At 31.5% G+C, this 12,850-nt stretch overlaps 2 protein-coding genes across 2 annotated transcripts; one reads left to right on the top strand and one right to left on the bottom strand.

Annotated features, from left to right (window-relative positions):
* The first annotated feature begins 1,656 nt into the window (after positions 1-1,656).
* LOC110995805 (CD2 antigen cytoplasmic tail-binding protein 2 homolog) lies at positions 1,657-3,428 on the top strand. The gene is made up of 3 exons (XM_022263146.2): positions 1,657-1,969; positions 2,352-2,664; positions 2,934-3,428. Exons 1-3 carry the CDS (start codon positions 1,790-1,792, stop codon positions 3,419-3,421), a joined length of 981 nt encoding a protein of 326 aa, XP_022118838.1. The 5' UTR covers positions 1,657-1,789; the 3' UTR covers positions 3,422-3,428.
* A 398-nt stretch (positions 3,429-3,826) lies between these two features.
* Positions 3,827-10,895, bottom strand: LOC110995804 (major facilitator superfamily domain-containing protein 12). Its single transcript, XM_022263144.2, has 10 exons — positions 10,647-10,895; positions 9,452-9,618; positions 8,601-8,684; positions 8,052-8,274; positions 6,796-6,907; positions 6,294-6,490; positions 5,460-5,646; positions 5,016-5,127; positions 4,133-4,283; positions 3,827-4,017 (listed from the first exon to the last, which is right to left on the bottom strand). Exons 1-10 carry the CDS (start codon positions 10,724-10,726, stop codon positions 3,882-3,884), a joined length of 1,449 nt encoding a protein of 482 aa, XP_022118836.2. The 5' UTR covers positions 10,727-10,895; the 3' UTR covers positions 3,827-3,881.
* Positions 10,896-12,850: the final 1,955 nt, after the last annotated feature.

The following is a 12,850-nucleotide window of genomic DNA, read 5'->3' as shown; positions in this document are numbered from 1 at the left end:
TACTCAATTAAATTTAATGTAATTAGTAGCGGCACGAAACTCTAGCGCTGACCGTTGTTGCACAGAAGTAAAAAATAAGGTACCTGAGGGGGGCTAGAGGAATGAAGAGCGTCGGCCGTCGATTGGCTCTCCAGTCGTATTCCGGCCCCCGCACCACAGTACACATGCGCAACAATTCCCTCCACGTATCGGCCAGCGCTAGACTTACGTGCCTAGAGTAATAAATAGGTATGTTTTCGATATATTTATAAATTGTATATCTAATTTAAACTTATTTTAACAAAACCTACGCTGTTTTGGAGTTTATAATAAACTATTGTTGTTGTATATGTGCATCTAAAAATTATTCAATAAATTAAAACAAAAGCAACGAGGTTTTTAAGTAAGGATGAAATGCCGCATCTATTCAGTTTGAGAACACTCACATTCGATGTCTGATTACTGTCATCTGTCACTCTTGTGAAAAACCACATAAATCGTAATAACCCTGTTAAGATTCATTTTGCATAATATGATCTGATTTTTCTTTGGGTGAACATTCAAAAACACACCGCTTCAAGTCACAGAGGCATTATTATATATTAAAACTTATTGTGAATATCCACTGTAAAACGTAAACGTATATGGATACCAAAAAAACATAAATTACGTTGTTAAATTAGAATTAAGCTTTTTGTAAGTTTATTTTATATAGTAAAAACCTAATCAAATTAAAATTCCTTAAAATATGTTTTTTCTATTAGGTTATTAGATAAACAACGAAATCGAAACGAAATCTCAAATTCGCAATATTGGAGTGTTTGACAAATTCAAAAAGGTATTAAAGATGCATGTTAGAATGAACATAGCTGACTAAAATTGTTACGGCTACGTCGCCAACGTGTATCTCGCTCGTATATAATATATACATATTAATATTAAGTTTCTCATGTAAATAAAATATTTCTGTTTTTGTAATGAGAAATAAAGTTCTTTAAACATTATCTTTTAAACGCTTTTACGTGTATGTTGATATTATAATCGTAAATGTCTTCGCGAATTCTATTTCCTAGTATAATGTTCACAGTCTTTATTCTTATTTTAAAATTCTTATTTAAGTTTAACTGTTATGCCTCGTCCTCACGCTTGGCGTTCGCCGCAAACTTCAAATCTCTACAAACGCTTGGCAAAGTTTGGTAAGACAAACGTCGTTATCCACACGTTTGCAAGTTTGTCAGTGTGTTCAGGTGACACAAGCATGATGGACGTCGAGGTATTATCTGCCATAACGTTTAGCTTCACTTATTTTTATTATAAAAAAAAAGCAAAGTGTAAAGATGAAAAGAAAGCGAAAAGTTCAACAAAGAAGATGGTGGATGATAAAAATTTATAGAAACCGCACTAGGTAGATATTTTCTCATATTTTATCGCCACCAGCGCGCAAGCGATACTAATAAGGCACAAACATGTGGATGGACATGCCGCAAACTTCCTTTGATTTGTGCCCAAAAAACCGACACTCGATCGGATCGGCAACAAGAAGCCAAACGCCCCATCCACACGTTTGAATTTGTGAAGGCATGTCAAGGTTTGACGAGCCGGTGTGGACTAGGCATTATAGTTACAGAGTATTAAATATATATCTGTGGTGAGTGGTCTGTACCCTCTATTTCATTTGTCATTTCACAAAATACTTAAACGTCATTCTAGTGGATTAAGGATTTTTTAATTTGTTTCAGTATTTACTATTTACTTCTTTGTTCTTGCTCTAGCTTATTTGTAAATTGACGTCCTCAAAAAATTAACAAACATGGCTAAGAGAACAGCTACGGTTGCTTTCGATGAACCTAAAACGAAGGTAATCGATGGAAAAAAGCATTCTCTTGATTCTGACGAAGAGGATAGTGCCGCTGAAGAAGAGAAACAAAATGTTCTAAATGCCGACGACATTGAAGGTGAAGAAGAAGGTATTGCTGGAATGGAAGGTGAAGTAAGTCAAAAGACAAACAAATTTATATACCTGTAAAAATTTTGAGCGGTTAGATAAAATACAAGCTGTGCTTGATTGTTTATGTATTAAATGATAACTTTCATGTTGAAATTTTCTTCTCAGAAAGAATACGTGTGCTCCTCATTCCTCCTCCTCATAATATGACATATAAAGCCTAGGTTGCCATAAAACATTCAATAAAGTATTTGATGCATAATTCTGTTGCAAGCCAGTAGTGTCCTCAGTTTATGAATGAGATTTTTCTATTGGCATAGGGAAAAAATTATGGATATCATCATCTCCTACTACTCTGCTGAATCTTAAATTTATTCTATTTAGTCTATTTTAGACCTGTAATTGGTTTCATTTCTAATAATTACAGATTACAATTACACCATTTAATATGAAAGAAGAGTTGGAAGAAGGACATTTTGATACACAAGGCCACTACCATTGGAAAAAGGAAAAGGAGATTCGGGATGGTTGGCTAGATAATATAGATTGGGTCAAAGTAAAGGGTCGGCCTGAAGATAAGTATAAAGTACATAAGGATGATGAAATGAAAGGTATCCTTGATGACAGTGATAGTGAAGATGAAGAACCAGAAGAGAAATTTGATCTTATATCTAATTATAAAGAAATATTACAACATATGAAGCCTAAAGAGACCATAGCAAAAAGTTTACAGCGGTTAGGTTAGTGTACATTATTATTGTTCGTTTTTAGTGCACATATTTTGAGTTTTATGTAAGCTTCAATTTACAGATTTCGCTAAGATTAATTCATTATTTTTTTCTGAATTTTTATATCTCTTATATTATATTGGTTGATTTGGTGCTGTTAGTTGAGTTGCTCTGTCAAAAAATATATTATAAGTTATACAATTTAAATTCTCATAATTAATAATTACTATAACTTATTATCCATTGATTTTTGTATTTATATAAAAATATTTTGTTTTAAGGTGCTGCTTCAAAAATTTCTAGTGCAGACCGATGGAAAAGAAAAAAGCAAGGTATAGTTGATGAAGGCAGTAAAATTGTTACAAGAGTAACTGAGTTGGCAAATCAAATTCTCACTAAAACTGGTAATATGGATATTTACCAGGAGACTTATGAGAAAATTACAAATACTATTGCAAAATCTGAAAAGAAAAACCAAGATGCAGAATTAGATATGTATGCGGATGACTTTGATCAGAAAGAAAAGAAAACTTTGGGCCAAGAGAGTGACACCAAAGCTGAAAGTGAAAATGAAGATTCTAATGAGGTAAAATGGGAATTTAAATGGAGCCAAAACAATAATGCTGAAATATCTGGACCTCATTCTACAAGTCAAATGAATAAATGGGCAAATGAGGGTCATTTTAAATCAGGTGTTTGGGTCAGGAAGCATGGAGAAGACTCGCAATTCTATAGTTCCAGTAGAATTGATTTTGAAATATATATGTAAAAACATCTGTTTGGGGACAAATTTTAATTACTGTTACATATTTGTAAAAGTACATCAAATATATCTTAAATGTTAGAATTTTAATATAATTCTTAACTTTAGTTTCATAACTATATCTTTAGGGTACTAGCTAATGACTGAGTGGCATTACTTTCAAATTAATTTTACTTATTTCCAACTGGTTTTTTTGTAAAAAAGTTTATTCCTTATATAATATATAGGTTACTTTAACTTGATCCAAAACTTAAGATATACCTGTAACATATATTTTTTACACTGCCCACAGACTACACTATCCTATGGGAACAAAAAAAATTAATTCATCTGAAATATGAAAATTTTGGGTTAAAAATATAACTTATTTTATCACAATATCACATCTTGATGGTTATTCAGAATCAAATATGAATAAATTAATTTTTATTTTAAAAAGGAAAACAGTTATGAAGTTAAATAACTTTTAGGTTTGATTCTTCTTGTCTTTTCCTATAGCCGTTAAACCCAAGGATAATATTCCTAAAACAGCACTTCCACCACAGGCGTAAGTTAATACTCCCCTGTAGTATTGAGGACAGTCCAATGCATCATCACATTTGCTGAAAAAAAATTCATTGAAAACCTTAGTTTATTAAAATAAAGATTCACAATCAGACTACTAAATTGAGATGGGTTTTGCTATTTGTATATATATATATATAATAGGTTTCTTACTAGTTTTCAATAGCTACCACAGCAATTCCAGTGACCAGTTTGTCGGCAAATGTGACAATTGAATAAATAGACGCGCCCTGGTCGGAATGGGGGCCGATAAGATCAGCCGTTACACAAAGACTAGACACGAGAGTAATTGCACTACCAGCGCCTGAAATACGAAGTAATATTAGAATTGATTATGATTATTTTCGGAACATTTTTGAATATGTGAAATATTTGTTTCTTAATTATAAAAAAAAATCTTATTATATAAAATATATTAAAATTTGCTCTCTAAGTCCCCTGAAGTGTTAGGTCTTTCAGTGAAGCAATATTTTAATGCTTTTCCTTCGATATTCCACTATCATTCTTCTACGACAATTTAGCATCTAGCTTATGCTTAATTAGTAATTGTTTGTACTTAAATTTGCATTTGTGCCGTCTGGAATAATTGTAGGTATTTCATTTTGCTGTATAAAATATTTTAAGGGAGATTATTTTTTAATTTTATTATTATTTTCCACTGTCTAAAACTGAAGCAAATATTCGTGACCTACTTATATAAAAATTTTGATACGTAGATATTAACAAAAAACTAAATAATTAAACTTGCATTAATTCGACTGGTACTTACAACTACAACAAAGACTACGTCATATATACATAAATTAATCTCACCGATTTAAGTTGATCAATTCGTAAGCCTCATAATTAGTATAGATTCCCACGGTAAAATATATTTTATTGCGTCAACAAAGTTAAGTTGTCATTGGTGTAAAATGTTTATTTAAGAATTGTCGGCATGATAAAAAAAACAAAATAGTTTTAAGCGTTAAATCAAATTTCACATCGTTGTGATAACCTTCCGTTTTTTTTAAATATTATCTCGCTCAAAACTTACCAATCAGTGTTGCCACCAAATAAATTTGGGTAACATTCGCCTCGGGATCAATGGTAACAGCTATCCAGATGCAACTTATCAGACTAAAGAAACTTCCTATTAAATAAGCAACCTGCAATCGAATGTAACTTATAAAACACAATCAAGGGGAAAGATTGTATATTTCACTTATTTAGATTACTACTACTAGCTATTCGACTGTTTTGATAAATAATTATGTGAGAGATTTAACGCTTAATAAAACAATATTATTGCTCTGCTAAAGGTATTGCAGTTCAGTCACCCACTAACTACTAGTGAGTGTAAATAAGTGTTTCGTCGGCATTCTTTTCATAATTCACAATACTAACATTTTACATGTACCTTTAACTAATATAATTTCTTGAAATACCTACCTACTATTCTGCTGTCCAGTTCAAATAGTAAATAATACTAGCTACCAACCTGGTTACCAATTTTCTCAATGTTGCTTTTTAAGAGAAATGAGAAAAACAGCGAAGATATGTAAAGCACCAGAGGTACGCTGGCTACAAGTTCTGAACCTTCAGTAGGGTTCACAGATAACCGTTCCTCAAGGAACAAGGGAACATAGACTAAACTTAACGCCCAATATAAACGTGAGAAAACATATCTGAAAAAAATTTAACATAAAAATAATATTGTTTAACCTAGAATGAAAAATTCTAAATATGTTTTTAAATGAACGTTTTCATTTAAACACACAAATATAAAAGGGTACAACCGTAAAGGCGCTGCAGATATAAATATATGTATATCATAATTAAGTCATAATAGATACAAAGCGACTGCAGCGCCTTTACGGTACAGTGTATATATATGTATGTAAAGTATACATAGAAAATACTTTGTTTCTTCCAAATTTTAATTTCTATTGTAGTAATATAGTAGATTTTTTAAATTAGATTGTCTAATTTAGTCGATTAACTTTTCGATCAATAATTAACATTATGGTGGCTGAAAGATGAAATATGAAGAAACGTCAAGGATTATTTCCTTTGACAGATTAGTAATAAATAGTGAGTAATTTAGTTCTCGATTCTTTAGTTTTTCACCATTTTTTCACGATGATATACGGCAAGAAAATATATTTAAAAAGTTGACTCCATAGAAATCTTCTCTCTAACTTAATATACCCGGCGACGGAGTATTCAATTTTAATTTCTCTTTCATTTGATTCCGTTCACTGTACTTGTAAATAGATATAATTAATATTGTTATTTCTATACTGATTAAAAGTTAACACAAATAAGTACTTACAATAAACTCGTTTGATATAACAGGGGCATTTTTAGAAAATACCAAAACTTCCAATTTGTGTTTTTTAAAAGGTTTTCTTCTCCTGAAACCGAGTCCATTTTGACAGTCTTACGTTCATTTTTACATCGAAGTTTAAAACAAATGTGAAATAGGGTAGTACACATTATTCCAATTGCGGAAATAATTAATGATACATTCTGAAAAAAATGAAATATAACATTACCCTTTCAAATATAAGTTAGCTATTTGAATTTTAAAAATAATTAGTTATGAGAAAAAGTGAGAAATGGAAAAATTTAAATTAATGAATTCAGTTAGTATGAGTTATTAGAATATTAAATTTAATACATTTTACACGTTTTATATAATAGGTATTATGGTTAATGAGATTGCGTGTTATAGATAGGCTTTTAAAAGTCGTTAGTCTTTACTTAACCACAATAAATCTTTGTCAATTCTCGAATTTCTGACAAATACGATATACTATAGTATAAATATTTACCCTGAATTTATAATCATCAGTCGGACCAATGTAAGTGCTGTATTTCGTGGATCTCAGAACAACCCACGTTATAAAATACACGGTCAAACTCGATATCACAGAAGCCATATAACTGGAAACCAATACAAAATATTTGGTTAAATGTATGGCATATTAGATGTCCCGAACTCATATTACCTTATCTGACCAGTCAGATAATTACTGGTAACTTATAAATGCCACTTAACTAAGAGGCGTTTGCTTGCATTTTTTTTATTCTCTCGAAAGCATTTTAGTAATTCTTTAAAGGTAATAAATAAATTCATTTCAATAATTCCCACATTTCATATAAATAAATTAATATGATAATATTAAAGGATGTATTAAGTTGTATTTCTGAAATCCCACCATTACTGGAAACGGAAGAATTATCTAAATGATAGTGACAATCGTCTCAATTTCCCACGCAATAGGTACACTAAGAAATTATTAATATGACTTAGATATAATGCAAGTTAATTATAAAGTCAAAATATAAATTTAAAATTTTATTCTTAATCAATTAACATAAAATTTTATCTTTCGAACCGTAACTTGTATCTTGGGCTAAATATCATTAGTTTAACGGACCTAACAAGTAATGCATTCGATACCCGGCCAATCAAAAATTGTCGGCATCGGTTATAATTTTATTGTTTTAAAGGTTTTCTGCGGGGAAGGGCCTGAGGGGTTACGCGACTTAAAACTACCGCGGCCTAGTAGTTCATTAATCATAATAGGCATATCAAATGCCTAATACCAAAAGCGACCAGTGAAACAGTGTCATGTGTCTATCCCATTAGGTTATACTCATATGTACGACACCAGTACTCTTCAATACTCTGTTTGTATTACTAATACGAAATAGGTTTCGTCTATTCGACAATTCAATTCGAGTTAGGGTCCTTCAAGAAAAGAGAGTACCAATTCTTTTTCGTTTAATTCTTTAATTTCGATTTTTGATTTCTGTACTGGCTATGACCAAATGAATTTTTTCGAAACTTAGCTGTGCAAGATGAACATGTGGATTCTCCTTTCACAAACTACACTATGTCTATTGTCTATGTCTGTCTTAGTCTGAAACAGCAACGACGTATGTTCAGGACAGTAGGCAATTTTCTTACCAAAGGATCATTGAAGAATGTGTGACTTATGTCTAATCTAGGTCATTTATATGGGTTGTAGGTTATTATTATGATATACATATTATATAAATGTCGAGTAAAAAAACTACATACCGTATAGAAGTCAGCTCGGACCGTATTTGTAAACTGTCAGATATAGCAGGTATCATCGCTAGGTGAGATATCTGGACAACAGCCCAACCGATTTGAAACATTGTAATTAGAACTGAATAATACACCGGCATCCATATTGATACATAATTTAGTTCTGCGTCAGGCCAACATCCCCAACACCGCACAAATAATAAGGGAAACGAACATATGACTAACACTGACCCTGGAAGACATTTCAATTATATTTATTAATATATTATATAACATCGGATTCGAAAATGTCGTTCCTTCGTCTTTGTATTTAATGTGTCGTATTATCGTAATGTATGTAAATTGTAAACACATTTAAATATAATTATATTTATTTTGTGTATATGTATGTACATCGTCATAGTTGTCAGTGTAGAGGTAATGTTAAAACATCTTTTAGTGCCGGGGCTCTTCGTTTGATTTAAAATAATACCCGAGGCATAGCAAAAATCACAGAACAATAATTATTAAAATAAACATAAGCCTCCATTAATTTTTTTTTAACAATAATCTGCTTACCTATTAAATGCCACCTCTTTTTCGTATTAAACTGGTCAGCTAATACCCCTACAACAGGTGTGGCTAGAGCATCTATAACTTGACCTGAAAACATAAGAAATCCAACAATCCGGCTTATGTTCCATTCTAAACCGTAAATGAGTTTAATATTCATTTTTCTATTATGGATGCAGAAACCTATATCTTTAAAACATCTGACGCAATAGTATGGCATAAAATTGTATACTTACATCATTTAGCAAACATTTGAAAGAGACAAAAATGTGTTATACTTAGTAAATAATGCATAATCGGTCTGTTTTATTTTTATGATTAGGGGAGAAATCTTTTAACAATCTTTTGAACATTTGAACATACGTTATTTGTAGAGACTGCGATAACTTAATATTGTAAAATAAAGTTTATCTTATAAATACGTATATATATAATCAATTTATAGTTTTGCGGACGACGGCACTCGGGATACTCTTAACTCTGGCCGGGCAAGGTATTTTACGTGCAATTGTCCATGAGTACCGGAACAAACTTGTATCTGAAGTCAAAACTCTGCTACGTGTAGATTGGGACTGTAAAATCTATTTAGTCCAAATTAACCCCAGCAAGGCACAAGATTTTGCGCGTTTTCTGGTAAAAAAAACACCCTTTGTCCCTACTCTTCTCCTCGATGACACGCTTCTTAAAGCCTCAGCTAGCGTCAGAATACTGGTTGTTCAGACATTGAATGACGTTCAGTTTTTCGTTCATTTGGAAGAAAGGCTAATTTATGGCAGTGCGAGTGAGCATGGGCAACGGTATCAATTAACACCAGGTAAATCTCCTGGTTTGCCTCCTGTAATAGAAAAAAAACAAACCTAAAAGTAACATGGTTCCAGCAAACACAGCCTGCATTTCCATAACCGCTTGCAAGAATAGCATCATGTAGGAGAACCACATAGCAGCACAGAGGTCGTTGTAAACATGTCCCAAACCAAAGAGAAATTTTTGACTCACAACCCACCATTTTCGCCTTATTGGTACACTGAAATGAGCACAATTTAATATGACTATGCCATTGTAATAATAAATTTTAGAAGTCGTTGCGTTTTTCAGGTAATCGTAAGTAATTAACGCCTTATAAATACAATAATTTAGAGAACGCAATATTATCTAGTTTTCAAATATTGTATAGCAGCTACGGTTACTTAAATGTCAGGTACAGTAGGGTGCTTAGTACTAACTATTAAAGTACTTCCTGAAATAGAGCTTCACGCATGTCTGTAAACTATATAAACGAAAACTCCTATCGACATTTATTTGTATGAAAACGTAATACAACTTTTTTTAAACATACCAGAGACAACGTCAAACTAGAGTCATACATATTACTTAAGGCACCTATAAATATATGACGACCAAGTGACCCTTCTTTATTTCTAAAAAGACATAGGAACACAATAGGAATAGATTCAATTGTTGTTTTACGTATTTTTCTTTATTTGACATTTATGTTTTCCATTCTTTAAACCATTTCGGTACTTCCACATATAATTTAAGACCAAAATTAGCCAAATCATTCCAGCCGGTCTCGAGTTTTAGTGAGACTAACGGGCAAAAATTCGTTTTTGTTATATAGATAAATATTTGATGTCCAACTGTAAATAATTATGAAAATAATTCTTAGAAAATTATACTTATGTAAGTCACGTGGTCATGAAGCTACTAAAATATATATTTCAAATATACAAGTCTACATAGCAATTGTGTACACCTGTTCAAATAAAATAAATGATAAGCCATACGGAAGCTAAAAAGACTCTTTAAATGGTAGCATTCTTTTAGGTTCGTCTTAACATTCTTGAACTAAGTCTTTATCTCAGGATAAAGGAAATGATTCAAGTTACTTATTCGTACAGGGAATAAAAAAATCTATTTTCAGAACATGAAGGATGTGTTAATGCATCTTAACTATACGATCTCGTTTTGTGCCCTATTTATCCGTCGAGTGTCGCAAATTGGCTGAATTGAAAATTGCTTATGTACTATGTACAATGAATACATTAACATTACCTTATATATTCTTCAGTAATTTCTTTGGCATTGTGAACCCCATTATCATTTTCATCTGTTGCTCCGTAATTAATAGGCATTATAACTATATATTTATTGGATTATCACTTAAGCATCACTTTAACTTAACAGATTAGATTTAATTTTTCATTGTGTTGATTGGTAACTAAAACCTCTTCACGAAATTTCTACGTAAAAATAGGCGCGTCTATCTTGAAGGGATTCCTACAACTTTGTGACTTCGTTTCACGTTTGATAGGACCTAACGATGCGATGTGATACAATTTAGTATGGAATTGCCTTACAATTCTCGAACGAGGGCTTGTGAAATATAGATAAATAAGGACTTACCCCTAAAGTAGAATAAATACAGTAATTAAGATTTGTCTAAGTATAATATATTTATACGTTTTTTGTTTATTGACCACTTTGTTTTGATTTCTAAATAAAAAGTAAAAAACGGGTTTGACTATCAGATATATGTGTAGTTATATACAAACAATATTCAGTAAAGGTTGCTGATAATTATTACAAATTATTTCAAAATATAATCATTATATTTTATATTTATCCATACTAACTATACGGCGATCTATTATCCAGGAATTTTCAGTTATCCTACCAAGTAAAAGGCATTTCCCAAATAAAAACAAATTAATATACAAGGATAGGTACAATTATAATAGTTATTATGTCTTTCTATAGGCCTTTTATTTAGTCACGACATTGCTAACCGCAAAACTGTTCTTTGATACAATATGCCTACGAGAATATTGTTTTTGACCTAAATGCTAATATCGTGTAACAATACTTTTACTATGTACATATAAAACGTATAATAAAACATAGTAAGAAAAGTCAATACGAGTTACGGTAAACTAGTAACCAAAGTTACATTTGTATTAAAATTTTACACACCATATGCTGTAGGTTTTATTGGTAAAATTGGAATCATAAAGATATATAGGTCATTAAACTTATCATTATTGGCTTCCGTCTTTACTTATTGGGTTTCTTTATACCCGAAGTTTCATGAATGCGTAAACCTGGTTCAATTCATTTTAACATAAGGTTTTTACATTTCAACGGTGCTATTTGCTCTCAGTCGTCTATGATCAGAAAAAAATCTATTTTGTCAGCACATAAACTAGGTTAAATAGGATTAACATACTTCGTCAAGCCGACCTTGTAAGGTTAATAAATTGATTAATTTCCTAATGATTAATATCAGCGACATCTGTGTACGTATATACGAACCTGGTACTTAGAAACATGAGTCTTACGATTAACAAAAGCACAGGGGGATTCTAGTAATAGTTCGTTCTTTACATTATAGATGACACTACTTTACGCATTTGAACTAGGATGCTTTCTAACATGTTCTCGGACAAGACTGTAATTTAAAAATATTTATAGTAAATATATTTGTTAAAAAAAACATGGCAAGTACATTATTATTAGTTCCGATATATATACGAGCTCACTTCCACATTTCACTACGTAGTTAATTGCATCAACCAATGTAATATGTACCTACTATGAATAATGCTCTCTGGAATCTGTGCGGCTATTTTTGATACCATAATAATTGAAAGCATGAGTGATGTTAGCATTTAGCCACCGATTTTGCACCCTGCACCCCTAATTTATGAGCCAGCCGGTGACTGCAACCTGCGTAGACATTCGTGGTTGGCGGCACTCGCAAATTAAATTAACAATTCATTAATATCGCACCGGTAATGGCTATTATAATTAATCTTTCAGCTGACTCCGACAGAATATTTAAAAGCGTTTATTTGAACCAAAATTCGAATGCACCAAATAATTTGCGTGCAGTTAAACTTGTCATATTGCAAAAACTCTGTCATGTATTAAAATTTTTAATTGGTTTCGAACATTTTTATTATTAAGGTTTTAAAAAGGGCCTATCAAGTTGCGCAGTTTTTATTTGCTGGGCTATATTTTTAAAGCATATTACGTTTAGATTTTAATAAGGTGTTATAAATTTCATAACTACATATTTCTAAAATCTGCACATTTTGTCGTCGAACTTGTATAATTCTTCACTTCTGTCAAGTAAAGTTTTTTCAACTTGTAAAGTTCTGAAAACTTTACACATGTTAAATATTATTTGACACAATGGCGTAGTTATTATTTCGTTATTTAGTTACGAATTGTCAGGCGGGTAACGTGGGTAGAAACGT

Source organism: Pieris rapae, chromosome 1 (genome assembly GCF_905147795.1).
Source record: "Pieris rapae chromosome 1, ilPieRapa1.1, whole genome shotgun sequence".
In the NCBI taxonomy this organism is placed as follows: domain Eukaryota; kingdom Metazoa; phylum Arthropoda; class Insecta; order Lepidoptera; family Pieridae; genus Pieris; species Pieris rapae.
Note: the sequence above shows the minus strand (reverse complement) of the source record. Positions and strands in the feature narration are given on the sequence as shown.